We start from the raw sequence: 27328 nt of genomic DNA, 5'->3' as shown, positions 1-27328 counted from the left end.
GAGTACTGGGACTGCAGCTAAGCCTCCGAGTGAGAGGTTTGCTCTTCACTCGGTAGGATTTTTATATCTTAGGCGAGTACTTGGACTGCAGCTAAGCCTCCGAGTGGAAGTCTGGCTTACCACTCGGTAGGATTTTATTTAATCTTAGGCGAGTACTAGGACTGCAGCTAAGCCTCCGAGTGAGAGGTTTGCTCTTCACTCGGTAGGATTTTTATATCTTAGGCGAGTACTTGGACTGCAGCTAAGCCTCCGAGTGGAAGTCTGGCTTACCACTCGGTAGGATTTTATTTAATCTTAGGCGAAACGGATTCGCAGCTAAGCCTCCGAGTGGAAGTCTGGCTTACCACTCGGTAGGATTTTATTTAATCTTAGGCGAAACGGATTCGCAAGTAAGCCTTTGAGTGGGAGTCTGGCTCACCACTCGGTAGGATTTTTACAAACTTAGGCGAAACGGATTCGCGGCTAAGTCACCCACTGAAGGGAAAATTTTATTGGACAAAATAAAAAGTGACAAAAATTATGGAGGAAGTATGACACTATTATTTTGAGATCCATGAACTATAGAAGTACTTTATTGCAACTCATCCGAGTGATTAAACTTAAGTGTAAAATGGGCGGAGTAGTTCCGCATTCCAAGCTCGGGGCTCGTCGATATTATGTTCGACGTTGTAAAGATGGTACGCCCCGTTGTGGAGAACTTTGGTGACGATGAAGGGTCCTTCCCAAGAAGGAGCAAGCTTGTGTTGTTTCTTCTGATCCACTCGGAGAACTAAATCTCCTTCCTGGAAGGCTCGACCCCTCACATTTCTGGCGTGGAAAGGACGCAAATCTTGTTGGTAGATGGTCGACCGGATCAGAGCCATCTCCCTTTCTTCCTCTAAAAGGTCGACTGCGTCCTGCCGCGCTTGTTCAGCTTCTGCTTCGTTGTAGATTTCAACTCGAGGAGCATTGTGTAGAAGATCACTCGGCAAGACTACTTCAGCTCCGTAGACCAAGAAGAATGGAGTTCTTCTGGTCGACCGATTAGGTGTGGTCCGCAGTCCCCAAAGCACCGAGGGAAGTTCGTCGACCCAAGCTCCAGCTGCATGCTTGAGATCACGCATCAGTCGGGGTTTCAATCCCTTGAGAATCAGGCCATTGGCTCGCTCTGCTTGTCCATTCGACTGCGGATGGGCGACTGAAGCGTAGTCGACTCGTGTGCCTTGAGAGTTACAGAAATCTCTGAATTCCTCCGAGTCAAAGTTCGACCCATTATCCGTAATGATGCTGTGCGGGACTCCATATCTGAATATCAGTTCCCTGATGAAGCTAACAGCAGCACCGGCGTCAAGGTTCTTGATTGGTTTAGCCTCAATCCACTTGGTGAACTTGTCGACTGCCACTAGTACATGCGTGAAGCCACTTCGACCTGTTCTCAAAGGACCGACCATGTCCAACCCCCATACTGCGAAAGGCCAGACGAGTGGAATGGTCTTCAGAGCTGATGCAGGCTTGTGTGACATATTCGAGTAGAACTGACATCCTTCGCACTTATCCACTATTTCCTTTGCCATCTCATTCGCCTTTGGCCAGTAAAATCCGGCTCGGTATGCTTTGGCCACGATGGTCCGAGAGGATGCATGATGACCACAGGTTCCCGAGTGGATATCATTAAGGATGATTCGACCTTCTTCTGGTGTTATGCACTTCTGACCAACTCCAGTCGCGCTTTCTCTGTATAACTGCCCTTTGATTACGGTAAAAGCTTTAGATCGACGGACGATCTGTCGAGCCTCTTCCTCATCCTCCGGGAGCTCTTTTCTCAGGATATATGCGATATATGGAACTGTCCAGTCGGGAATGACCACCAAGACCTCCATGACCAAGTCGACCACTGCTGGGACTTCAACCTCAGTCGGATCTGTGGCACTCTTGGGCTGTGGAGCTTCTTCGGTGAAAGGATCTTCTTTGACTGACGGAGTGTGTATATGCTCCAAGAACACACCACTCGGAATGGCTTCTCTCTTGGAACCTATCTTTGCTAGATCATCAGCTGCTTGATTTTTCAGTCGGGGTATATGATGGAGCTCCAACCCCTCGAACTTCTTTTCCAGCTTCCTCACTGCACTGCAGTATCCAGTCATGGCTGGGCTTCTCACGTCCCACTCCTTCATCACTTGGTTGACCACTAAATCCGAGTCGCCATAGACCATCAGGCGACGGACGCCGAGTGAAATGGCCATGCGCAATCCGTATAAGAGGGCCTCATATTCTGCCTCATTGTTGGAGGAATCAAAGTGAATCTGGAGCACATATCTGAGCTTATCTCCTCTGGGGGAAACCAGGACAACCCCAGCACCGGAACCATTCAACATCTTAGAGCCATCAAAGAACATGGTCCAATGCTCCGAGTGAACTTCAGTCGGCTGCTGCTGTTCAATCCACTCGGCAAGGAAATCTACTATTGCCTGGGACTTAATGGCTTTCTTTGCCTCAAACTTGATATCAAGGGGAAGAAGTTCAATCGCCCATTTAGCCACTCGACCAGTTGCATCTCTGTTGTGCAAGATCTCTGATAGTGGAGTGTCGCTGACGACTGTGATGGAATGATCAGAGAAATAATGAGCAACCTTCTTTGTGGTCATGTATATTCCATACACAAGCTTCTGATAATGAGGATATCTTTGCTTGGATGGAGTCAAGACTTCAGACAAATAATACACTGGGCGCTGAACTTTGAAAGCTTTTCCTTCTTCTTCCCGCTCGACCGTAAGCACAGTACTAACGACTTGTCCTGTGGCTGCGATATAAAGCAACAAAGGCTCTTTGCTGATTGGAGCAGCAAGCACCGGCTGGGTGGAGAGCAGCGCTTTTAGCTCGGCAAACGCTGCATCAGCTTCTGGAGTCCACTCGAACTTGTCTGCCTTCTTCATCAGTCGGTAAAGAGGCAATGCCTTTTCACCGAGTCATGAGATGAATCGACTTAATGCGGCCAAGCATCCAGTAAGCTTCTGGACATTGTGCACTCGCACAGGGCGTTTCATTCAGAGAATAGTGCCGATCTTCTCTGGATTAGCGTCGATCCCTCGCTCGGAAATGAGAAAACCGAGTAACTTGCCACCAGGAACTCCGAATGTGCACTTTGATGGATTGAGCTTGATATCATACCTTCTGAGGTTGGCAAATGTTTCGGCGAGGTCAGCGAGCAGATCGGAACCTTTTCGTGACTTGACGACGATATCATCCATATACGCTTCCACATTCCGACTGATTTGAGTGAGTAGACACTTCTGAATCATTCGCATAAATGTGGCTCCGGCATTCTTGAGGCCGAATGGCATGGTGATATAGCAGAAGCACCCGAATGGAGTGATGAAAGCTGTTTTTACCTCGTCGGGTCCGTACAGACGGATCTGGTGGTACCCGGAGTAGGCGTCTAGAAAAGACAATCTCTCGCATCCCGCGGTCGAGTCAACAATTTGATCTATGCGAGGGAGAGGACAATGATCTTTCGGGCAGGCCCGGTTGATGTGCTTGAAATCAATGCACATTCGGAGTGATTTGTCCTTCTTAGGAACCATGACGACATTAGCGAGCCACTCGGAGTGGTATATCTCTCGGATAAATCCTGCCGCCAACAGTCGAGCCACTTCCTCACCAATGGCTTTTCTCTTCTGGACGGCGGACCGCCGAAGATGCTCTTTGACTGGTTTTGCAGATGAGTCGACTCTTAGGCGATGCTCAGCCAGTCCCCTGGGAACACCTGGCATGTCAGCGGGCTTCCATGCAAAAATGTCCCAGTTCTCACGGAGGAACTGGATGAGCGCTTCTTCCTATTTCGGGTCGAGTGTCATGGAGATGTGGGTCGGAGCTGCATCGGGGTCGGTCGGGTGAATGTGAACAGGCTTCGTCTCACCGGACGACTGAAATGCAGATTCTGTGGCGGGTTTCTTGGATCGCAGCAAGTCACTCGGATCTGCGTTTTGCTTGTATTCTTCGAACTCGACCGCTGTCACCTGGGAATCAGCAATCTTTGAGCCCTTCTGGAAGCACTCTTCTGCCTTTTTCCGATCACCGGTGACAGTGATCACTCCTTTGGGGTCGGGCATCTTCAATTTGAGGTACACGTAACATGGTCGAGCCATGAACCGTGCATAAGCTGGTCTCCCCAAAATGGCATGATATGCACTCTGAAAATCCACGACCTCAAACGTCAACTTCTCTTTGCGAAAATGTTTCGAATCACCAAACACCACGTCCAGAGCTATTTGGCCGAGTGACTCGGCTTTCTTCCCTGGTATAACTCCATGAAAGCTCATGTTACTGGTGCTCAGTCGGGACATCGGAATGCCCATTCCTTTCAGTGTGTCTGCATACAACAAATTCAGCCCACCACCACCGTCCATCAGCACTTTTGTCAGTCGAGTGCCTTCGACAACTGGATCGACCACCAAAGCTTGCCTCCCAGGGGTGGCAATATGAGTCGGGTGATCAGATTGGTCGAATGTGATGGGTGTTTGGGACCATCTCAGATAATTTGCTTTTGCTGGGGTAACCATGTTCACCTCACGGTTAATAACTTTCAATCGACTCTTGCTTTCCACATCTGCAAAGATCATCAGAGTGGAGTTGATATGCGGATATCCTTCCTCACTGTCCTCCTTGTCTTCGGCCTTGTCCGACTCCTTCTCCTTGTCTTTAGACTGTTTTCCCTGAAACTGCTGGATCAGGAGTCGACATTGGCGAGTGGTATGCTTCGGGTAGATGATATTCCCCTCTTCGTCTTTCTTCGTGTGGATGTGACACGGCATATCCATCACGTCGTTCCCTTCTTTATCCTTTACCTTCTTAGGGTTCCAGGATCCTTTTGGTTTCCCTTTAAACTTTCCCTGACTCACGGCCAGAGCCTCCCGAGGAGCTGCCGGTTCGGCCTTCCGCTTCTGTTTCCGACTGGTGTTTCCCTTTTCCGACTGACTCGGCTTGTGCTTGCCGCTTCGGAGTCGGTCTTCTTCTTCACCGTTGGCGTACTTGGTAGCAATCTCCATCATCCGACTCAAGGTCATGTCACCGGTTCGACCAAATTTCAAACTCAATTCTCTGTTCTTGACACCATCCTTAAAGGCGCAGACTGCCTGATGATCAGACACATTCTCCACAGTATGGTGCAAAGTGATCCATCTCTGAATATACTCCCTGAGGGTCTCATTGGTCTTCTGCATGCAGACTTGCAGCTCCGTCAATCCAGCCGGTCGCTTGCAAGTTCCTTCAAACGTTCTGATGAACACTCGGGACAGATCTTCCCAAGTGTAAATGCTGCTAGGAGGTAATTGAGTCAACCATGCCCTAGCAGAACCTTCCAGCATGAGGGGCAAATGCTTCATGGCCACCTCGTCGTTCCCACCACCAATCTGAACCGCCACTCGGTAGTCCTCAAGCCAAGTTTCAGGCTTAGACTCACCAGTGAACTTGCTGACTCCTGTTGCCAACCTGAAATTGGGAGGGATCACTGCGGCTCTGATAGCTCTGCTGAAACATTCAGGACCAGAAACATGCACTCGACTGCTCGTGGGCGCATCTCTGTCGAGTCCACCTCGATGGGCTCTGTTCTGGTCGACCAAGCCTTGAACGATAATGGATCGCGCATCGAAGCCTGGTTCTCTAGGGTCGACTGGAACTCTTCGCCCTGCACTGAGCTGACGTCTGTCATCTTGCTGCCGAGGAGCGTAAGACCCACCCCTCGGAGGGGAATTGGGCACTCGACGCCTATCATCTCGGTCGTGTCGGTCTCCATATTGGTCTCGCCAATTCTCGCGCCCTTCACGCCGCGGAGGCGATCTGGGGCTGTGAGCCGACTGAACAGTATTCGCAGCGACGGATCGACTGTGAATTCTGTTGCGCGACTGCGATACGGCCGAATTCTGATCGCCTGCTGCCCGGAGCAGATCCCTGATCTGCATCAAGCCTCTGCCAGCTTCCAACTGAGAGGGCTGGATGGACTCTGCAATACGGGTCGCAGCTGCTAAATTCTGGACTAGGGTTCGATATACCTGAGTCGGCGGGAAGAGTTGACGTCGACTGGTGTCGGGAACTCGTTGCCGCGCGCGCTCGTCGAGTGCTCGCTGAAGATTCTCCAGTCGAGTGCGTTCGGCCAAATTGGCCAAACGCGCCTCCTCCAAGGCGCGAGCCTCGGGGGTTTCTCCTGCGATGGGAGTACGCAGGGCATCCACGTTCCTGCGGCGAAGTTCCTCTCTTTGCAGAGAGTCGAGTGGCTCGGGCTGGTACTCTTCGTGGTCTCGTGCGGGGTCGCCTCCGTCGCCTGCCCCACCATCACGGGCGAAGCCAGGGGGACTGCGGGGCCCGTCGACCATCAGGATTTCCGCCGCTGGATCACTGCTATCGCACTCGGATGCAGTCTTTACGGAGCCAGTCGACAGATCGAACAGGCCGTAGAGAGATTCGTCGGGATCGATTGCCGCAACTTGGGTGGTGGCCGTCTGGCGAGCCACCGCGTGCCTCACCCACCGCTGAAGCCTCGACCGGCCCGAGCGCTTATGCTGGCGGGAGACCAGGAGGGTGGCCGACGGGGGAGTCGACTGATACAGGGTCGACGGTTGCCGCAGTAGAACGCCGGGGACACATGCGCGAAAATGCATCGCACCGCGGACGGGGAGCGCATCGACGTCGAGTGGAGCCTCCTGGAGCCAGGCGGAGTCGTCGGCGACGAAGGTGAGAGCACCGAGACGGATCTCTCGACCCTCGACCAAAACTCCAGCAGCCACCATGATGAAAGTACTCGGAAGAATCGCAACTTCTCCACAAAATCGCTAAAACACCTGCCCCACGGTGGGCGCCAACTGTCGTGGTTCTAAGTCTGACAGTAGAGTGGGGGTAGGTATGGAGAGGCAAGGTCCTAGCTATGGAGAGGTTGTAAACACAAGAGATGTACGAGTTCAGGCCCTTCTCGGAGGAAGTAAAAGCCCTACGTCTCGGAGCCCGGAGGCGGTCGAGTGGATCTTGTGTATATGGATTACAAGGTGCCGAACCCTTCTGCCTGTGGAGGGGGGTGGCTTATATAGAGTGCGCCAGGTCCCCAGCCAGCCCACGTAATGAAGGGTTTAAGGTGTATTAAGTCCGGGGCGTTACAGGTAACGCCCCACATAAAGTGTCTTTACTATCATAAAGTCTACTTAATTACAGGCTGTTGCAGTGCAGAGTGCTTCTTGACCTTCTGGTGGTCGAGTGAGTCTTCGTGGTCGAGTCCTTCAAGTCAGTCGAGTGAGTCCCTCGTAGGTCGACTGGAAGGTGATCTCTTCTAAGGGTGTCCTCGGGCAGGGTACTTAGATCAGGTCCGTGACCCTACCCTAGGTATGTGACTCCATCATAAACCACTATAAACTCCTAGCTAATTAAGCATGGCATAAGAAACTATGATCTCTAGTTGTCATTGCAAACATGTTTATTCATAATAGACTGAATCAGGAACGATGAACTAATCATATTTACAAAAACAAGATAGGTCGAGTTCATACCAGCTTTTCTCATCTCAGTCAGTCCATCATATATCATCATAATTGCCTTTCACTTGCACGACCGAACGATGTGGATAATAATAATAGTGCACGTACATTGGACTAAGCTGGAATCTGCAAGCATTCCATAAACAGGAGAAGACAAGGCAATATGGGCTCTTTTGTCAGATCAACAATAATGCATATCAGAGCCACTTCAACAATTTAATTATGATCTTCTGCTATCGACCCCCAAAGGAAAAGAAAAGAAATAAAACTATTTACACGGGAAAGTTCCCAACAAGCAAAAGAAGAACATGAAATCTTTTTGGGTTTTCTTTTTAATTACTACTACAAGCATGGAAACTAAACTAATTAAAAGCTAAAACTAATTTTTTGTTTTTCTTAAGGTTTATTAAACACACAAGAAGGAAGCATAAAAAGAGAAAATAAACTAGCATGGATGATACAATGAAAAAGTATGAGCACCGACATCTGGCAATGAGTGTGTGAATATGAATGTAATGTCGGTGAGAAATACGTACTCCCCCAAGCTTAGGCTTTTGGCCTAAGTTGGTCTATGGCCACGGTTGGCCTGGCGGATATCCATAGTAATAGTTGGGGTCGTACTGAGAAGAAGAAGACTCTGATTGCCACTGGTTGGCAATCATCTCCGGATCCCACTGGTAATTAGACTGTCGTGGAGGATCAATTTGTGGTTCCGACTCTGGCTATGTGGCTGATGTAGGGTTCCAGTAGGCGTGAATGTCCTCCGGCGAGACGAGGTACTGGCCTGTAGATAAATCAAACAAGGAAGGAGCAGGCAAGGTGATAGTCTCAAGATGACGTTTATTAAAGAACAATTTGTATTTAAGCTCCCCTTCCCTATTCTTTATAATAAAATCATGCGCTACCATACTCTTATAATCTAAATAAACAGTAGGCAACATTTTTTTTCTTTTTCATAGTGCCTAATAGGTATGTTATAATATGCAGGAAGGCGTGAAGCATAGATACCACCAAAGATGGGCCCCTTTGTACGGTTCAGACTTAACCGTTTAGCAATAATAACGCCCATACTAACAGAGTCATCACGGAATAAACCATGGAACAAAATAAAAATATCAGGAACACTAAGGTTTCCACAGTCTCCGCGACCAATTAAGCAACGACTAGCAAATATTGCAAAGTAGCGTAAAACAGGAAAATGTATGCTAGTGATTCTTGCATCGGAAACCTTCCTAGTTTCCCCTACAGTGATAGTGTCAATAAACCCATCCACATCTTTACGATGTGGTTCCTCTAAGCTACCCTCGAAAGGTATTTTACAAACCCTGCAAAATTCATATAGTGACATCTTATTAACCACATCATATAAATGAAACTCTACCGAATGAGGTGACTCCCTAGGATAATAGTAGAAGTTTTGTACAAAAGTGTTGGTGAGTAAGAGATAATGTTTGCGTTGGTCGCGGAGGAAGTCGGTGAGGCCTGAATTCTTAGCCAATTCATAAAAATCCTCATAAATCCCGGTTGCTCTCAAGAAATCATCGAAGGGCCATTCACACGGCCGAACCTCCGCAGTGCGAAGCAGATTATATTTGGGCTTCTTTGCTTCTTCATTTTGCTTTTCCTTTGAGCTTCGGCTCGATGAGCCCCTCAAAAATCCCTTCATTATTTTCTGAAAAATTCTGAAATTTTTAGTAACTTCAAAATAAAAGTGAAACAAGCTCAACAAAATTGATAGCAACTACTCCTACAAGTGCCTAGAGCCTATATCATGCATCAAAACTACTTGGAACCACATAAATTTGACATGCAAGCTCAAGAACATGGTCACCTAGGCAGCAAAAATATGCAATGAATAAAGCACTAGAACAAAAACTAATTGGACCAATGGAGGAGTCACATACCAAGGAACAATCCCCCAAGCAGTTTTGTGAGAGGTGCTTTGAGCGAGGAGATCGAAAATGGCAGCAAAATGATCTTGGACTCGGGTTTGAACTGGATAATGGTGTTTATGGGAGGAAGGAGTGTGTGGGTGCAGGAATAAGTGGAGGAGGGCCACCGTGGGCCCACGAGGTAGGGGGCGCGTCCAGGGGGGTAGGGAGCGCCCTCCACCCTCGTGGCCAGGTGGATGCCCCCCTGTTGTGTTCTCAGTGCCAATTATTCTCAAATATTCTAGAAAAAATCATATTTAAATTTCAGGGCATTTGGAGAACTTTTATTTTCAAGGTATTTTTATATTGCACGGATAATTCAGATAACAGACAGAAAATATTGTTGTATTTTATTTAATATAAATAACAGAAAGTAAAAGGAGGGTACAGAGAGTTGTGTTTTCTAAATTCATCCATCTCATGATCATCAAAAGGAATCCACTAACAAGGTTGATCAAGTCTTGTTAACAACCTCATTCCGAATAACATGGAACCGGAGAATTTTTGAATAACAGTAGGTTACCTCAACGGGGATATGCACATCCCCAACAATAAGAATATCATATTTCTTCTTGATAGTAGGTAGAGGAAATTCAAAACCTCCAAAACTAATCGATGGAATTTTTCCAATAGAATTAATACTATGAACTTGAGGTTGTTTCCTCGGAAAGTGTACCGTATGCTCATTACCATTAACATGAAAAGTGACATTGCCTTTATTGCAATCAATAACAGCCCCTACAGTATTCAAAAAGGGTCTTCCAAGAATAATAGACATACTATCGTCCTCAGGAATATCAAGAATAACAAAGTCCGTTAAAATAGTAATGTTTGCAACCACAACAGGCACATCCTCACAAATACCGACAGGTATAGCAGTTGATTTATCGGCCATTTGCAAAGTTATTTCAGTAGGTGTCAACTTATTCAAATCAAGTCTACGATATAAAGAGAGAGGCATAACACTAACACCAGCTCCAAGATCACATAAAGCAGTTTTAACATAATTTCTTTTAATGGAGCATGGTATAGTGGGTACTCCTGGATCTCCTAAGTTTTTAGGTATTCCACCTTTAAAGGTATAATTAGCAAGCATGGTGGAACTTTCAGCTTCTGGTATCTTTGTTTTATTAGTAACAATTTCTTTCATGTACTTAGCATAAGGATTCATTTTAAGCATATCAGTTAATCGCATACGCAAAAAGATAGGTCTAATCATTTCAGCAAAGCGCTCAAAATCCTCATCATCCTTTTTCTTGGATGGTTTGGGAGGAAAAGGCATGGGTTTCTGAACCCATGGTTCTTTTTCTTTACCATGTTTCCTAGCAACAAAGTCTGTCTTATCATAACTTGATTCTTTGATTGTGGGTTATCAAGATCAACAACAAGTTCAATTTCTATATCATTATCATTGCTGGGTTGAGCATCATCATGAACATTATCATTAACATTATTACTAGTTTCAGGTTCATTACCAGATTGTGTTTCAGCATCAGAAATAGAAATATCATTTGGATTCTCAGGTGTTTCAGCAATAGGTTCACTAGAAGCATGCAAAGTCCTATCATTTTTCTTTTTCTTCCTTTTAGAAGGACTAGGTGCATCTATATTATTTCTCTGAGAATCTTGCTCAATTCTCTTAGGGTGGCCTTCAGGATACAAAGGTTCCTGAGTCATTTTACCAGTTCTAGTAGCCACTCTAACAGCAAAATCCTTATTCTTACTATTCAATTCATTGAGCAAATCATTTTGAGCTTTAAGTACTTGTTCTACTTGAGTGGTAACCATAGAAGCATGTTTACTAATAAGTTTAAGTTCACCTTTGACATTAGCCATATAATCACCCAAGTGTTCAAGCATATCAACACTACGTTTTAATTCTCTACCAAAATAAGCATTGAAGTCTTCTTGCTTAACCATAAATTTATCAAACTCATCTAAGCATGGGCTAGCAAACTTAGTAAATGGGATTTCAGCTTTATCATATCTATAGAGAGAATTTACCTTTACTGCCTGTGTCGGGTTATCAAGACCATGTGTTTCTTCAATAGGAGATGGATTAAAATTATGCATTTCTTCGATAGGCGGTGAATTAAGACCATGTATTTCTTCAATAGGAGGTAAATTCTTAACATCTTCAGCTTTAATACCCTTTTCTTTCATGGATTTCTTTGCCTCTTGCATATCTTCAGGACTGAGAAATAGAACACCTCACTTCTTCGGAGTTGGTTTAGGAATAGGCTCAGGAAGTGTCCAATTATTTTCATTAGTCAACATGTTATTTAATAGAATTTCAGCTTCATCCGGTGTTCTTTCCCTGAAAGCAGAACCAGCACAACTATCTAGGTAATCTCTGGAAGCATCAGTTAGTCCATTATAAAAGATATCAAGTATTTCATTTTTCTTAAGAGGATGATCAGGCAAAGCATTAAGTAATTGGATAAGCCTCCCCCAAGCTTGTGGGAGACTCTCTTCTTCAAGTTGCACAAAATTATATATATCCCTTAAAGTAGCTTGTTTCTTATGAGCAGGGAAATATTTAGCAGAGAAGTAATAAATCATATCCTGGGGACTACGCACACAACCAGGATCAAGAGAATTAAACCATATCTTAGCATCACCCTTTAATGAGAACGAAAATATTTTAAGGATATAAAAGTAGCGAGTTCTCTCATCATTTAGGGGAAAACTTTGTTTTTGCCACTCTAGTTTTTGCCAACTTTGCTTATGCCACTCTAGAATTTGACATCTCGCTTTTGCCACTCTTAGCTTTTGATAATACATCACTTTTGCCATTCTGTGGCAAAAACGATAATTTTTCATTTCACATTTGCCACTCTTAGCTTTTGACATGTATCACAATTGCCACTCTATTTTTTTTGCTTTTGCCATGGAATGGCAAATGTGATATATTGTCAAAAGCTAAGAGTGGCAAATGTGAAATGTCAAATTCTAGAGTGGCATAAGAAAAGTTGGCAAAAACTAGAGTGGCAAAAACAAAGTTTTCCCTCTATTTAGTAAGATGTGCCACAACAGTTTCAGATTCATAGCCATACAAAGATCAGATTCAACCAAAGTAATTATATCAGGATCAACAGAGAATTCATAATCCTTATCAGTAACACAGATAGGTGAAGTAGAAAAAGCAGGGTCAGGTTTCATTCTAGCATTAAGGGATTGCTGCTTCCATTTAGCTAATAACCTCTTTATATCATATCTATCATTGCAAGCTAAAATAGCTCTAGTAGCTTTTTCATCCATAACATAAACCTCAGGAACAACAGGCAATTCATATTTATTAGGGGGAGAGTCTTCATCATCACTTTCATCAATATTATCAGTTTCAATAATTTCATTTTCTCTAGCCCTAGCAAGTTGTTCATCAAGAAATTCACCAAGTGGCAAGTAGTATCAAGCATAGAAGTAGTTTCATCATAAGTATCATGCATAGCAGAAGTGGCATCATCAATAACATGCGACATATCAAAATCAATAGCAGAAGCAGGTTTAGGTGTCGCAAGCTTACTCAAAACAGAAGGTGAATCAAGTGCAGAGCTAGATGGGAGTTGCTTACCTCCCCTCGTAGTTGAGGGATAAATCTTGGTTTTTGGATCTTTCAAGTTCTTCATAATGATAAGCAGATATAAATCCCAAGTGACTCAAAGAATAGAGCTATGCTCCCCGGCAACGGCGCCAGAAAATAGTCTTGATAACCCACAAGTATAGGGGATCGCAACAGTTTTCGAGGGTAAAGTATTCAACCCAAATTTATTGATTCGACACAAGGGGAGCCAAAGTATATTCTCAAGTATTAGCAGCTGAGTTGTCAATTCAACCACACCTGGAAACTTAATATCTGCAGCAAAGTGTTTAGTAGCAAAGTAATATGATAGTAGTGATAACGGTAGCAAAAGGTAATGATAACAAAAGTAATGTTTTTGGTATTTTGTAGTGATTGTAACAATAGCAACGGGAAAGTAAATAAGCGAAGAACAATATATGGAAAGCTCGTAGGCAATGGATCGGTGATAGAGAATTATGTCGGATGCGGTTCATCGTGTAACAGTCATAACCTAGGGTGACACAGAACTAGCTACAATTCATCAATGTAATGTAGGCATGTATTCCGAATATAGTCATACATGCTTATAGAAAAGAACTTGCATGACATCTTTTGTCCTACCCTCCCGTGACAGCGGGGTCCTAGCGGAAACTAAGGGATATTAAGGCCTCCTTTTAATAGAGTACCGGACCAAAGCATTAACACATAGTGAATACATGAACTCCTCAAACTACGGTCATCACCGGGAGTGATCCCAATTATTGTCACTTCGGGGTTGCCGGATCATAACACATAGTAGGTGACTATAGACTTGCAAGATAGGATCAAGAACACTCATATATTGATGAAAGCATAATAGGTTCAGATCTGAAATCATGGCACTCGGGCCTTAATGACAAGCATTAAGCATAGCAAAGTCATAGCAACATCAATCTCAGAACATAGTGGATACTAGGGATCAAACCCTAACAAAACTAACTCGATTACATGATAAACCTCATCCAACCCATCACCGCCCAGCAAGCCTACGATGGAATTACGCACGGCGGTGAGCATCATGAAATTGGTGATGGAGGATGGTTGATGATGACGATGGCGATGGATTCCCCTCTCCGGAGCCCCGAACGGACTCCAGATCAGCCCTCCCGGGAGTTTTTAGGGCTTGGCGGTGGCTCCGTATCGTAAAACGCGATGAATCCTTCTCCTTTATTTTTTCCTCCCCGAAAGTGAATATATAGAGTTGGAGTTGAGGTCGGAGGAGCTCCAGGGGGGCCACGAGGTAGGGGGCGCGCCTAGGGGGGCAGGCGCGCCCCCCACCCTCGTGGCTAGGGTGTGGGCCCCCTGGTCTTGATCTTTTACCAATATTTTTTATTATTTCCAAAAAGATGCTCCGTGGAGTTTCAGGTCATTCCGAGAACTTTTGTTTCTGCACATAAATAACACCATGGCAATTCTGCTGAAAACAGCGTCAGTCCAGGTTAGTTCCATTCAAATCATGCAAGTTAGAGTCCAAAACAAGGGCAAAAGTGTTTGGAAAAGTAGATACGACGGAGACGTATCAAAGACCTCGGTGAAGCTGCTTATATATTGGGCATCAAGATCTATAGAGATAGATCAAGATGCTTAATTGGACTTTCACAAAGCACATACCTTGAAAAACTTTTGAAGAAGTTCAAAATGGATCATTCAAGGAAAGGGTTCTTGCTTGTATTACAAGGTGTGAAGTGGAGTCAGACTCAATGCCCGACCACTACAAAAGATAGAGAGAAAATGAAAGTCATTTCCTATGCCTCATCCATAGGTTCTATCATGTATGGAATGTTGTGTACCAAACCTGATGTGTGCCTTGCTATAAGTCTAGCATGGAGGTACCAAAGTAATCCAGGAGTGGATCGTTGGACAGCGGTGAAAAACATCCTGAAGTACCTGAAAAGGACTAACGATATGTTTCTCATTTATGGAGGTGACAAAGAGCTCATCGTAAATGGTTATGTCGATGCTAGCTTTGACACTGATCCGGATTACTCTAACTCACAAACCGGATACATATTTATATTGAATGGTGGAGCTGTCAGTTGGTGCAGTTCCAAGCAAAGTGTCGTGTCGGGATCTACATGTGAAGCGGAGTACATAGCTGCTTCGGAAGCAGCGAATGAAGGAGTCTGGATGAAGGAGTTCATATCTGATCTAGGTGTAATACCTAGTGCATCGGGTCTAATGAAAATCTTTTGTGACAATACTGGAGCAATTGCCTTGGCGAAGGAATCCAGATATCACAAAAGAACCAAACACATCAAGAGACACTTCAACTCCATCCGTGATCAAGTCAAGGAGGGAGACACAGAGGTTTGCAAAATACATATGGATCTGAATGTGGCAGACCCGTTGACTAAGCCTCTTTCACGAGCAAAACATGATCAACACTAAGACTCCATGGGTGTTAGAATCATTACAATGTAATCTAGATTATTGACTCTAGTGCAAGTGGGAGACTGAAGGAAATATGCACTAGAGGCAATAATAAAGTTGTTATTCTATATTTCCTTATATCATGATAAATGTTTATTATTCATGCTAGAATTGTATTAACTGGAAACTTGATACATGTGTGGATACATAGACAAAACACCGTGTCCCTAGTAAGCGTCTACTAGACTAGCTCGTTAATCAAAGATGGTTAAGTTTCCTAACCATAGACATGTGTTGTCATTTGATGAACGAGATCACATCATTAGGAGAATGATGTTATGGACAAGACCCATCTGTTAGCTTATCATGTTGACCATTCAGTTTTTTTGCCATTGCTTTCTTCATGTCAAATACATATTCCTTCGACTATGTGATTATGCAACTCCCAGATACCGGAGGAATACCTTGTGTGCTATCAAACATCACAATGTAACTGGGTGATTATAAAGATGCTCTACAGGTATCTCCGAAGGTGTTTGTTGGGTTGGCATAGATCGAGATTGGGATTTGTCACTCCGAGTATCAGAGAGGTATCTCTCGGCCCTCTCGGTAATGCACATCATAAGAAGCCTTGCAAGCAATGTGACTAATGAGTTAGTTGCGGAATAATGTATTACAGAATGAGTAAAGGGACTTGCCGGTAACAAGATTGAACTAGGTATGTAGATATCGACGATCAAATCTCGGGCAAGTAACATACCGATGACAAAGGGAATAACGTAATGTTGTCATTAAGGTACCAATAAAGATCTTTGTAGAATATGTAGGAACCAATATTAGCATCCAGGTTCCACTATTGGTTATTGACCGGAGAGGTGTCTCGGTCATGTCTACATAGTTCTCGAACCCGTAGGGTCTGCACGTTTAACGTTCGATGACGGTTTTGTATTATATGATTTATGTGATTTGGTGACCGAATGTTGTTCGGAGTCCCGGATGAGATCACAAACATGACGAGGAGTCTCTAAATGATCGAGAGGTAAAAATTGATATATAGGACGATGGTATTCGAACACCGGAAGTGTTCCGGGGGTACCAGATACATATCGGGTAACCGGAAGGGGTTCCGGGCATCCCCGGCAACTACATGGGCCTAATAGGCCAAGAGGAGGATAGACCAGCCCCTAAGGGCTGGTGCTCCCCATGTAGGCCAAAATAGGAGGGGAAGGAAAGAGGAGAAGAGAGAAAGAAAGGGGAGGGATTCGGCCTCCCCCTTCCTTCCCTCCTCCCTCCTCCTTCCTTCCCTCCTCCCTCCTCCTTCCTTCCTCCTTCAGAAGTTATGGTAGGGGGGATTGCACTAGGGCCCCAAGTAGGATTCTGCTACTTGGGCACCCCTTGGCTGCTCCCTCTCCCTCCCACCTATATATTTATGAGGGGGGAGGCGCCTAGAACACACAACAACATCTGTTAGCCGTGTGCGGTGCCTCCATCCACAGATTACACCTCTGGTCATATCTTCGTAGTGCTTAGACGAAGTCCTGCGCGGATCACTTCACCATCATTGTCACCATGCCATCGTGCTCACGAAACTCTCCCTCGACACTTTGCTGGATCGAGAGTTCGAGGGATGTCATCGAGCTGAACGTGTGCAGAACTCAGAGGTGCCGTACGTTCGGTGCTTGATCGGTCGAAACGAGAAGAAGTTCAACTATATCAACCGCGTTGTCAAATGCTTCCGCTTTCGATCTACGAGGGTACGTGGACGCACTCTTTCCCTCTTGTTGCTATGCATTTTCTAGATAGATCATGCGTAAGCGTAGGAAAATTTTGAAATTGCATGCTACGTTTTCCAGCATCACCCGTACCCATACCCGCTAGTGGGTACAGATTTTTCTCATACCGGTCGCCCGACAGGGTAAATGGGTACCCGTGGGTAAAAATACCCATGTTCGCATATATCAATTTGAGCGACACATAACAATAAACAACAAGAGACAATCATAATTTGTAAACAATGACACATAATAACATCAATACATAGTTATAAACAACAACACATCATAAACACACCTCATTTTATAAAGGTCAACACTTTCTTGTAAACAACAACACATCAAAATATCAACACACAGTCATAAACAACAGTACATAATCATACATTTTTAAGTTCACAAACTCATGACAAAGGGTAGCGGTAATTTTTCCATACTTGTTCGATTAAGGGTACATGGGCATGTGGGTATTGGTTATATGATCCCATACCCGTACCCGCTCTATCCGATGGGTTTGAGATTTCCCTATTTACATACCCATGGGTAGCTTTTTGTCTTGTATCCTTACCCTAATAGGGTTTTTATCCGCATGGTATGTGGGTAATGGGTACCCATTGCCATCCCTAGTAGTGGGCTGCATCGAGACACCCCAGGTAATGCCATGGGGAAGCTCCTAATTAACGTATGTAGCGTCGGTTTCCCCTGTTGGCCCTCATTAACGTTCCGTCTGGGTCGAGTCCCATTTTTTCCTGCGCTCGCCCCTTCGTTCGCTAGCTGCTCATGGTTCCCTTTCTTTCACCCTGCTTCTCGTTCGCTCCTCGTCACATGCACGCTAACCGAAGCGGTTCGCCCACTGCTCAGTAGCTATTGGTTCAGGAAAAAAGCAGTAGATACTGGTTTAAGTAAAAACACTCCCCAACTTTTTATGAATCAAAGAAAAATCTTCACAGATCTAATGAAAGATCACGATGTTCAAACCATTTTTTAAGTTCACAAATTTATAAAAAGTTTGTGAATTAAAAATTTCGCGAGTTCAAAAAAAGTTCGCAAATCCGACAAAAGTTCATGAATTCGAAAAAAGTCCATGTAAAATTTGATAAAAGTTCATGATATTCAAAAATGGTTTTTTAATTTTAATTTGAAAAAAGTTCACAAATTTGAAGTTCATGAATTTAAAAAAAGTTCAGAAAAATTGAAAAAAACCATGAATCTAAAAAGTGTTCATGAATTTGAGAAAACAGGTTCACGAATTTAAAAAAAATCATGAATTTGAATTATTTTTATGAAATTGGAAAATTTCAAGAATTTGGAGAAAGTTTGTGAATTTTTAATGTTCATGAATTAAAAAATTTATGAATCAAGAAATAAAAATAAAAAAGGAAAAACTGAAATAAAAAACAAAAAAGATAAAGGAAAAGGAAAAGAAAAAATAGAATAAAACGAAAAACCAATTGGAAGCTTGTGAGCTTCCCAAAACCTACGGAAAAACCAGAACGGTTCAGCTTGATGGACCTGTCCAATTGATTCTAGCGTGGGATTTGGGGTGAGAGCTGTGTACCAGATTGCTAGTAAGGGGCGCATAAGGCGCCGAATAGGTTTTGAAATGCACGGTTACTTTTACGCCTTCGGCTATATGCATTAGGATAAAATTTTGTGATCAAATTTGATATTCGAATTCTGGGGTAAAGTTGTATCTTCTTCGAAGAAAAGAGAAAATTCTTCGAGTTAGGTTGTGTTCGGCAATCCATCGCTCTGTCGCCAAAGAGCGAAGCGCGTGGAGCAGCTTGTTTGCCGCTCTTCATATTTGTACTGTATGCCGCTCCGCTCCGCGACGGAGTTACGGAGCGGAGGGATTGCGAAGGGAGCCTTAGATGGCAAATTTGAAAATGTTTGCAGCTTCTTATTTTCTTCCAGGCTAATTATCGCAGAAAAGAAAAACTCAGCATCGCAACTACCACCCGGCAGCCAGAAGCGACCCGCGATTGGCCCGACGGTCGTCTGTCCCACCTGTCAGCGGCCGAGCAGCGCACCTTCACACCGGTGACAACGCGCGTGGCTTGCAGGAAGACCACGGCCGCAGCAGCCTCTGCTCTCTCGCGTCTCAGCCCCTCTCCGACGATTCGAAGCCACTTCCGATGCCGGCGACCGCCTGCGGCGCCTGCGCGGCTGCCTTTCCCTCCTCCGCCCACGGTCATGGCCCTCCGCCGCCTTCCGGGAGCATACGGAAGCTCGTCTCGCCCACCCCCAGGCGGCTAGGGCACCGGCTGGCCGCTCCCATGGCCTCCACCGTCGACTCGCCCGGCAGCTCCTCCGACTTCGCCAAGCGCATGGACCGCGCCTGGCTCATCTCCAAGGTGCGCGCCTGAATCTCTGCTCCAATTTTCTCTCCGCGTTGATGCTTGCTTATCGATGCCTTAACTGAAATAGGCAAATTGTGGCGAATTTCTCGCGCGAATCTGCTCAATTAAACACTCCTTTTTGAAAACTTTGTTGGTTGTCTGATAAATTCAGTGGCGCAAGATTCCAGGATTCATATAGTTTGTTGACGGTGTTGAATGGCGAACTCTGTATTTGGAATCATTGGTTCAGTTGTGCTTGCTGCACCTCTGCAACTACTTATTAAATACCGCAGTAATAAGTGCAATACTAGGAGTTATTTCTAACAAAGTTTTGACAAGTGCCTGTGTACTTGTATATGTTGAGTAAATAGGCAATTTTTTGACTAATTTAATCCATAGATAAATCGCTAGCATGACATTGACAGAATTAACGACATACTGATTCTAATCTAGACAAGCACGTATTATGCAAACATTAGACACATCTACACATAATGCTAGTACTGCTAATACGAAAATAAATAGGAGCGGGATAAACGTGTTATACCCTCCAGTAGACCAGGCAGAAGCCGCGGTGGCGGTGGCAGCAGCGGCGTCGTCAGCTACCTTCTTGTCGGCCTCGAGCTTCTCGGCGGCGAGACGGTCGGCTTCGGTCTGAGACATGGTGTTGACGAAGACGACGCGGACGTAGAGGAAGTAGCGGATCAGAGGCGAGCAGTCGCGTGGTCGCTTTCCAAGAACCTATTCGCCTCTCTCCCGTATAGGATTCGGAGAGGCGGGGTTTCGGAGACCTGCTCTCCCGTCGACCGTGTACGCGGCGGACGGGGTGGAGTCACCGGCGCCAGGGGCAGCAAAGGAATGACGGTGGGCGTAGTGCGTGGAGCAGATGTGATCTATTCGTGGCAGCTAAGGTTAGGAGACACCTCACACTTATATAGGCGCAGCCACGTGGAGAGACTTGGGCTCGACCCACGCCCGAGTCCGTGACAGCCCACGATCCGACGTCTCAAATCGTGTCCCAGCTATCAGAAAACTCTCCGTTACTGACTGGCAAAAATAAGCGCATAGGTGTGAGCTTGGCTCGGCTCATTCCCGCAACCTGCGGCGCGTCGTACGAGGCGTGGCGAGGCGGGTGGCGGGGGAGGAGTGTGCGAGGGCCTCTTCTCTTCTCAAGCTCCAATAGCATGCGGAAGAGAAACCCTTATAAGGAGGTCCAACTCCTCTCCATCTTCTGAGGTGGGACCAAACTTCCTAGTAAACCTAGTGCCACTAAACCCACATGGGCCCTTAGAGATTTTCAAGAATTGTTAGTTGGGCCCTAGGCTATATTTGGAATTACACAAAAAAGATTTTTCATCGGAAAGAGGTCTACGAAGACCTTTGGGAAAACGTCGACGTTTGCTGGCTTATTTGGCAAAGAAAAATAGAGTATGTTATAAGAAATTAATCAGTCGGTTGAATATTCGGGAGCTGTAATTTATGCCTAGGGCCCATCTAACAATTTCTGAAAATCTCTAAGGGCCCATGTGGGTTTAGTGGCACTAGGTCTAGTGGGAAGTTTGGTCCCACCCCGGAAGATGGAGAGGAGTTGGACCTCCTTATAAGGATTTCTCTTCCACATGCTATTGGAGCTTGAGAAGAGAAGAGGCCCTCACGCACTCCTCCTCCGCCGCCCGCCTCGCCACGCCACGCCTCGTTATGATTGCGGGAATGAGCCGAGCCGAGCTCACACCTATGCGTTTATTTTTGCCAGTCAGTAACGGATAGTTTTCTGACAGCCGGGCCACGATCTGAGACGTCAGATCGTGGGCTGTCACGGACTCGGACGTGGGTCGAGCCCATGTCTCTCCATGCGGTTGCGCCTATATAAGTGTGAGGTGTCTCCTAACCCTAGCCGCCACGAACAGATGACATCTGCTCCACGCGCTACGCCCACTGTCGTTCCTTTGCTGCTGCTGCCGCCGGTGACTCCATCCCGTCCGCCACGTACACGGTCGACGGAAGAGCAGATCTCCGAAACCCCGCCTCTCCAGATCCTGTACGGGAGAGAGGCGAATAGGTTTTTGGGAACCGACCACGCGACCGTTCGCCTCGGATCCGCTACTTCCTCTACATCCGCGTCATCTTCGTCAACACCATGTCTCAGACCGAAGCCGGCTGTCTCGCCGCCGAGAAGCTCAAGGCCGACAAGAAGGCAGCTGACGACGCCGCTGCTGCCACCGCTGCCGCGGCTTCTGCCTAGCCTACTGGAGGGTATAACACGTTTATCCCGCTCCTGTTTATTTTCGTATTAGCAGTACTAGCATTATGTGTAGATGTGTCTACTGTTTGCATAGTACGTGCTTGTCTAGATCAGAATCAGTATGTCGTTAATTCTGTCAATGCCGTGCTAGTGATTTATCTATGGATTAAATTAGTCGAAAAATTGCCTATTTACTCAACAGTATACACTTCGTGGGAAAGTTCTCAGATGTTGATCTGCTTCAAACACGTTAGTTTGGGAACTTGGGATCCCTTGCTAGTTTTGTTTGTTGATGAGGTGAATCAAGTGCTTGCAGACACTGTTGCCCCTAAAGCTGTCAGTATTTTGGAGTGCATGCATCAGACATAGTGGTGATTCTGTTAGAATGAGCTGTTCCAGACAATCACCAAATGTGTATGTACTTTATGTGAGCTTTGAACAGCTTGATTCTGCATTGCTAGTTACAACTAGTTACCCATGTCGTAAAGAAGTACTAATTGATCAGTCGTGTAGTTCTGCATAGGGCGGTAGTGTAGCAGTAGGCTTATTGCGGTTGTTCCACTTTGAATCATGTATTCTACCAGGAATCCTTCTGAAATAAAAGGCGGATGTTCCAGGAATACAACTATAGAGGAGTGCTTATATCCTTTCTCACTGTTCTGTGAACTAATTCTTTTTTTGGATTTTAAATTTTCTTTTGAACGGTTCGAGTCCTGCAAACAGCCGCTTGCAGAAATGCAGGGAAAGGCTGCGTACAAAAGACCCAAAGCGGTCGGACCCTTCTCTGGACCCTGCGCAAGCTGGAGCTACATGCACCGGGCTGTCCTAACGGTTCTGTGCACTAATTCTAAAGCACCTGTCATTCATTAATGCTAAGGATAGATTAATAACTTAAACAGAAGGCTTGGGAATTTCTCGCGCGAACGTACCGAATTAAATACTCCTTTTGGAAAACTTGGTTAGGTTTTCCCATACATTCGTTTGGCGCAAGAGTTCAGGATTCATATATTTTATTGATGGTGTTGGCTGGTGAATTCTGTATTTGGAATCATTGGTTCAATTAAGCTTGCTGCACCTCTGCAACTAACAAAGTTTTGACTCTGCTTCAAACATGTTAGTTGGGAACTTGTGATCCATTGTTAGGTTTGTTTATTAGGGTGAATGAAGCGTTTGCAGACACTGTTGGCCCTAGCTCTCAGAATTGTGGAGTGCATGTATCAGACATAGTAGTGATTCTAGAAAACTGAACTGTTTCACACAATCACCAAATGTGTATATAGTATGTACTTTGTGTGAGCTACTGAGCTTTGAACAGCTTGATTATGTATGAGTAGTTGCAACTAGTTATCCATGTAGTAACTAAAGAGGTACTAACTGCTAACTCACATAGTTTTGCAGAGGGCGCTAGTGTAGTGGTAGGCTTATTGGCGCTGGTCCATCTTGAATCATGTATTCTAACAGGAATCCTTCTCAAAGTAAATGCTTGCAGATTCTGTTAATATAATAGACAACGATCTAGTTTGACATGATGGACCAGGAAACGGGAGTGCCACAGTTTGTTCACATCTTGTCTAAAACTGGAGCTAGGGAACAATGTATGATGTAGGTTCTTTTGAACGGGTATATGATGTAGGTTGTACATTGTTTTAATATGCTTTAGAAGAAATATATGGTTGTTTACTTGCATTTGTCTTGCATAAAAGGCAACCAGGATAAGTGTTATGGTTTCTTCTTTCTTGTAGTTCCATCTTGTGATTCTGGTAATAGGAAAACAAAGTCAAACTGCAGCACGGTTACACAATTTTTCATTCTTCTTACAACATTACCCTTTGCTGTAATCTTACATTCATGTTGTGGTGATATGCAGCAACCAAGTCCGACTTCTTGTTCATCTTGTCAATCCACTGGCGATGTGGAGTGCAGGTGGTGTGCAGGCACGGGCTTCTTTATCCTTGGCAACAATATGTTGTGTGAAGTACCCTCGAAAAATACAAGATGTGTGATTTGCTCTGGAAAGGTAGTGTAACTACAAGTCTATAACTTGTTTATGTCGTACATGATCAAATCCTGCATTTGCGTTTGATGTCATGACTATTTCATGTGGAAAAAAAACAGTAAAATGTTTGATATTGATACAAAAATTTACCTGACTAGATGGTAGTAGTATGTTACTCCCTCCGCCCCAAAATAAGTGACTCGACTTTGTACTAACTTTGTACTAAAGCTAGTACAAAGTTGAGTCACTTATTTTGGGACGGAGGGAGTATATTATTGTAGCACACATTACATATTCATTTGATTTCAGGGCTTTTCACGTTGTGCTGATTGCAAAGGAACTGGGTTTCGCGCCAAGTGGCTTGAAGAGCCCCCTGTTGACAAATGAACAGCAGAAGTCAACCATAAACTTTACTATTTTACAGGAAACCTGGCAACTGTATGTACCTCTGTCCAAATTCCTCTGTTTGTAAACGATGGCAAAGTAATCATTTTGTGATTGCGTTGATTCCATCAATGAGGCGAAATAGTGTCAGTTTTTCAATATATCTTTCGTGTAAGAATGTGCATAATCTTTCTAGCTCCCGTCTCATCATACCCCTTTAACCAAGTGCTACCTTGTCTCCAAAGCAGAGGTTGATCTGTTGCTGCAGAGGGTGTTTCGGAATTTTTGCATCAATGATTTCGACTTGTTTTAGTTCATTTTTCCCTTCCCCTCATAAATTGCCAATCTGGGAAATAAATCATGGGTGGCAAATGACATTATCAATTGGGGCTTTTCTGTTTAGGGGTTTTCGAATGGTGCAGCAACATTTATATATTTTCCTTGTGATGTACTGATGTTTTCATATTTTGGAATTAATCCATGCTCCGATTTCTCTCTGTGCACCGGGGATGATGTCGAGGCAGTACTGTGGCCGGAGTAGTGTAGGGGTCTGGCGTACAGAGGGAGCTGGGGATTGACAGAAGCAGAGGATCAAAATCTTGCCGGACCCTCTTACTCGTGGTGCCAGCCTTGTGAGGATGCAAGTGGCAAGTGGCAAGGCACAAAGCCAGACTCCCAACAACAACAAAGCTTGCTACTCACTATCCTTTAGGGCCTCTTTGATGCACAGGATTTCGGAAGGGCATTAATAAGAAAAGTATAGGATTGCAAATTCATACCCCACTTGAATCCTAGAAGATTGAATTGGCACCACAGGAAAAATAAAAGTAAAATCTTTCCAAGAGGTCAGGGTCAATTGAAACTTCCATATGAAATCTAGTGTAATATTCCTTAGGAAAGAAATGATACAAACCAATGAATCAAACAACCTATACAGGAAAAAAAATCCTGAGGATTCAAATCCTCAAGAATCCTATGTTAATAGAGGCCCTGACAGAGGCTTATTGATCGTGCTATCATCGATTGTTTCAGTGCCCTTTCACCACCAGGTTCATACACGATGCAAAGTGGCTGCAGAATTCATTTCTGTTTTTTGTTTATGTTTTTAGCAATCGGTTTTGTTGCATATGTGTTCCTTGTTCCTTGCGTCCTTGTTACCCGCAACTATAGTTTTTAAGTGTTACATTATTATAACTTACAGGCTTTATTTAACTGTTTGTGTATGTTGCATACGGATGAGGATTAATTGTAGGATGACAAATTTGTTGTGGTTGTCTTGAAGGGATTGGCAGCCAGCTTCGTCAAATCTTCTCTCTTGTCATTATTCTTTTGTGTCTGTTATGGAAGTTCTCATCGGGAGTTCATCTATTTCGTTCTTGATACCCATGCACGCTCATGTTCTGTGTCATAATATCGGCTCTGGAAGTTGTGCATATGAAGGGACTGTATCAGAGTTCAGCACTACTAGGAAATGCCAAAATACCGTTAGGTTGATCTTCTAGATCCGCGGTATTTCCTAGGAAAGTTAAAAGGAAAACCTGTGATTACTCGTGGATTTACTGCCTTGACTAGTAAATCAAGTCCTCCTATAGCTGTTTGCTGGCAGAATTATTAGTTGGCATTGGCAGTGCCTCTTAAACCTGTGCATTAGAGCCAAGTATGCAAATCACAATGTTTCTATCATCCCTATGCTTGTTGTTTTCCCTTTTGAAGGGAATGAAGCTGTCCAAAAGATCTAAACGGATAACATTCTGAAATATAGACCACCAAGTTTGCGTATTGTCGTTTTGCTATGGAGAAGCCATTTTCTTGTCCTCGGCCGTTTTGGCCTTTACCGTTCTCGTGCGCCGAGTAATTTATTTTTACCTCATATTGCAGCTCTGTGAGGCCATCAAACTCATGTGTAGAAAACCTATGGTAAGCAATAGTAGAGGCGAAAATTTCATGTATAAAAAACCAAGGTGGTTTATTGATGTATCCCTCCTTTTATCTTTTCTGTTGGGCTCACTTGGCTATGCAGGAGCGACGGTTTCAGCAGTTAAGACAAAAGGTGCCAAGGTTTGGACTTTTGAACCATACAACGCAGATCCTCCAAATGGAAGTAACCAAAGCTACTGTTTTTTAGTCCTTGCAATTGATAGAACTTACGGTGCAAAACAAAAGGACAAATTGATTGGAGTTGTATGAATTGATGTGGACTTGTATGGCATATTTGGCCTCTAGCTATTTGGTGTTTATACAGCATGCATGCAAAGGAATGATTTAGCATATTCCATTCAAAAAAAGAATATTGTTGGCTGTAATTTAGCATACGTGAAATGGCCTTGAAAACGTATTTCCTTATGGATCCGGCTTGCCTGTTCCCTCTCCATGCTTTCATCCGTGCTCCTACTTTATCCTACGGTTATTCTTTTCTCTTTTTCTTTTTTAATCTAATCATCTCCCCCTTGATTTTCAGAGGGTGGGGCCGGGCCTTATTTTCTTCCAATCAAATCAAGCCACGTTTGCGGGAGCACGAATGGGAGCAGGCAAGTCTCGTCCTTTCCTTATTTCCGTTATATGACTTACCTTGATAACCCTGCAAAATTCTTGGTTGCTTCCAAGTGTGCTGCAGTTGGAATCACTATGACTTGTGCCGTCTAATGATATCAGAACTTGCAAAAGGAAGCATGGAGATGGAGAAAAGGAGCCTAAAGTAATCCCGCCACATAGTGATTTGGGAAGATGAAGAAAAGGAGAAGGAAAATTACTCCATACTGATCGGATGTGGAGTTTTTGCACCCGAGCTCGTTCTTCCAGAAAAAGCTGGTTATGTTTTCACAGCTCCTCCTTCCTCTACAAGTTGAGGTAAATGATCAAGCATCCCTACTCGCTCAAGCGAAAAAAAGACTTTTAATTTACCATTTGCTTTTGTTTTTGAGACTGCAACAGAGACATGGGTGAAAAGGATGCCCACTATGGGAGATTTTCCACCCAACCAGTACACATCGGAGTGCTCAATCACAGACATATACTGTATGTATGTGGGATCCAATTGCTTGTCATTTAGGAACCTTGAGATGTTGTCGGAATTCGTGTTAGCATACTGCAAATAGCGATGCAGGATTGGATCTGTGTCTGGCGTTCATCTGCTCTGTCCAGATCAGCAATGACAAACACCACTAGTCCACGGGTCATGGCACGTCATCTTCTTTTGT

The 27328-nt window shown here is 44.6% G+C and overlaps 1 protein-coding gene across 1 annotated transcript; it reads left to right on the top strand.

Moving 5' to 3' along the window:
* Positions 1-19189: 19189 nt before the first annotated feature.
* LOC119301676 (protein disulfide-isomerase LQY1, chloroplastic-like) lies at positions 19190-24425 on the top strand. The gene is made up of 3 exons (XM_037578666.1): positions 19190-19524; positions 23619-23768; positions 24057-24425. The coding sequence occupies exons 1-3, from the start codon at positions 19306-19308 to the stop codon at positions 24132-24134; spliced, it is 447 nt and encodes a 148-aa protein (XP_037434563.1). The 5' UTR covers positions 19190-19305; the 3' UTR covers positions 24135-24425.
* The last annotated feature ends 2903 nt before the right edge of the window (positions 24426-27328 follow it).

The sequence above is a fragment of the Triticum dicoccoides genome, chromosome 5A (genome assembly GCF_002162155.2).
Source record: "Triticum dicoccoides isolate Atlit2015 ecotype Zavitan chromosome 5A, WEW_v2.0, whole genome shotgun sequence".
In the NCBI taxonomy this organism is placed as follows: domain Eukaryota; kingdom Viridiplantae; phylum Streptophyta; class Magnoliopsida; order Poales; family Poaceae; genus Triticum; species Triticum dicoccoides.
This window is presented reverse-complemented; position numbering and strand designations above follow the sequence as displayed.

Excerpts from the sequence above, each read along its gene's own strand:
- LOC119301676 (XM_037578666.1), top strand. The coding sequence starts at position 19,306 with ATGCCGGCGACCGCCTGCGGCGCCTGCGCGGCTGCCTTTCCCTCCTCC. Across the intron at positions 19,525-23,618 it reads GCGCCTGGCTCATCTCCAAG|CAACCAAGTCCGACTTCTTG; the intron begins GTGCGCGCCTGA and ends GGTGATATGCAG. Across the intron at positions 23,769-24,056 it reads GTGTGATTTGCTCTGGAAAG|GGCTTTTCACGTTGTGCTGA; the intron begins GTAGTGTAACTA and ends ATTTGATTTCAG.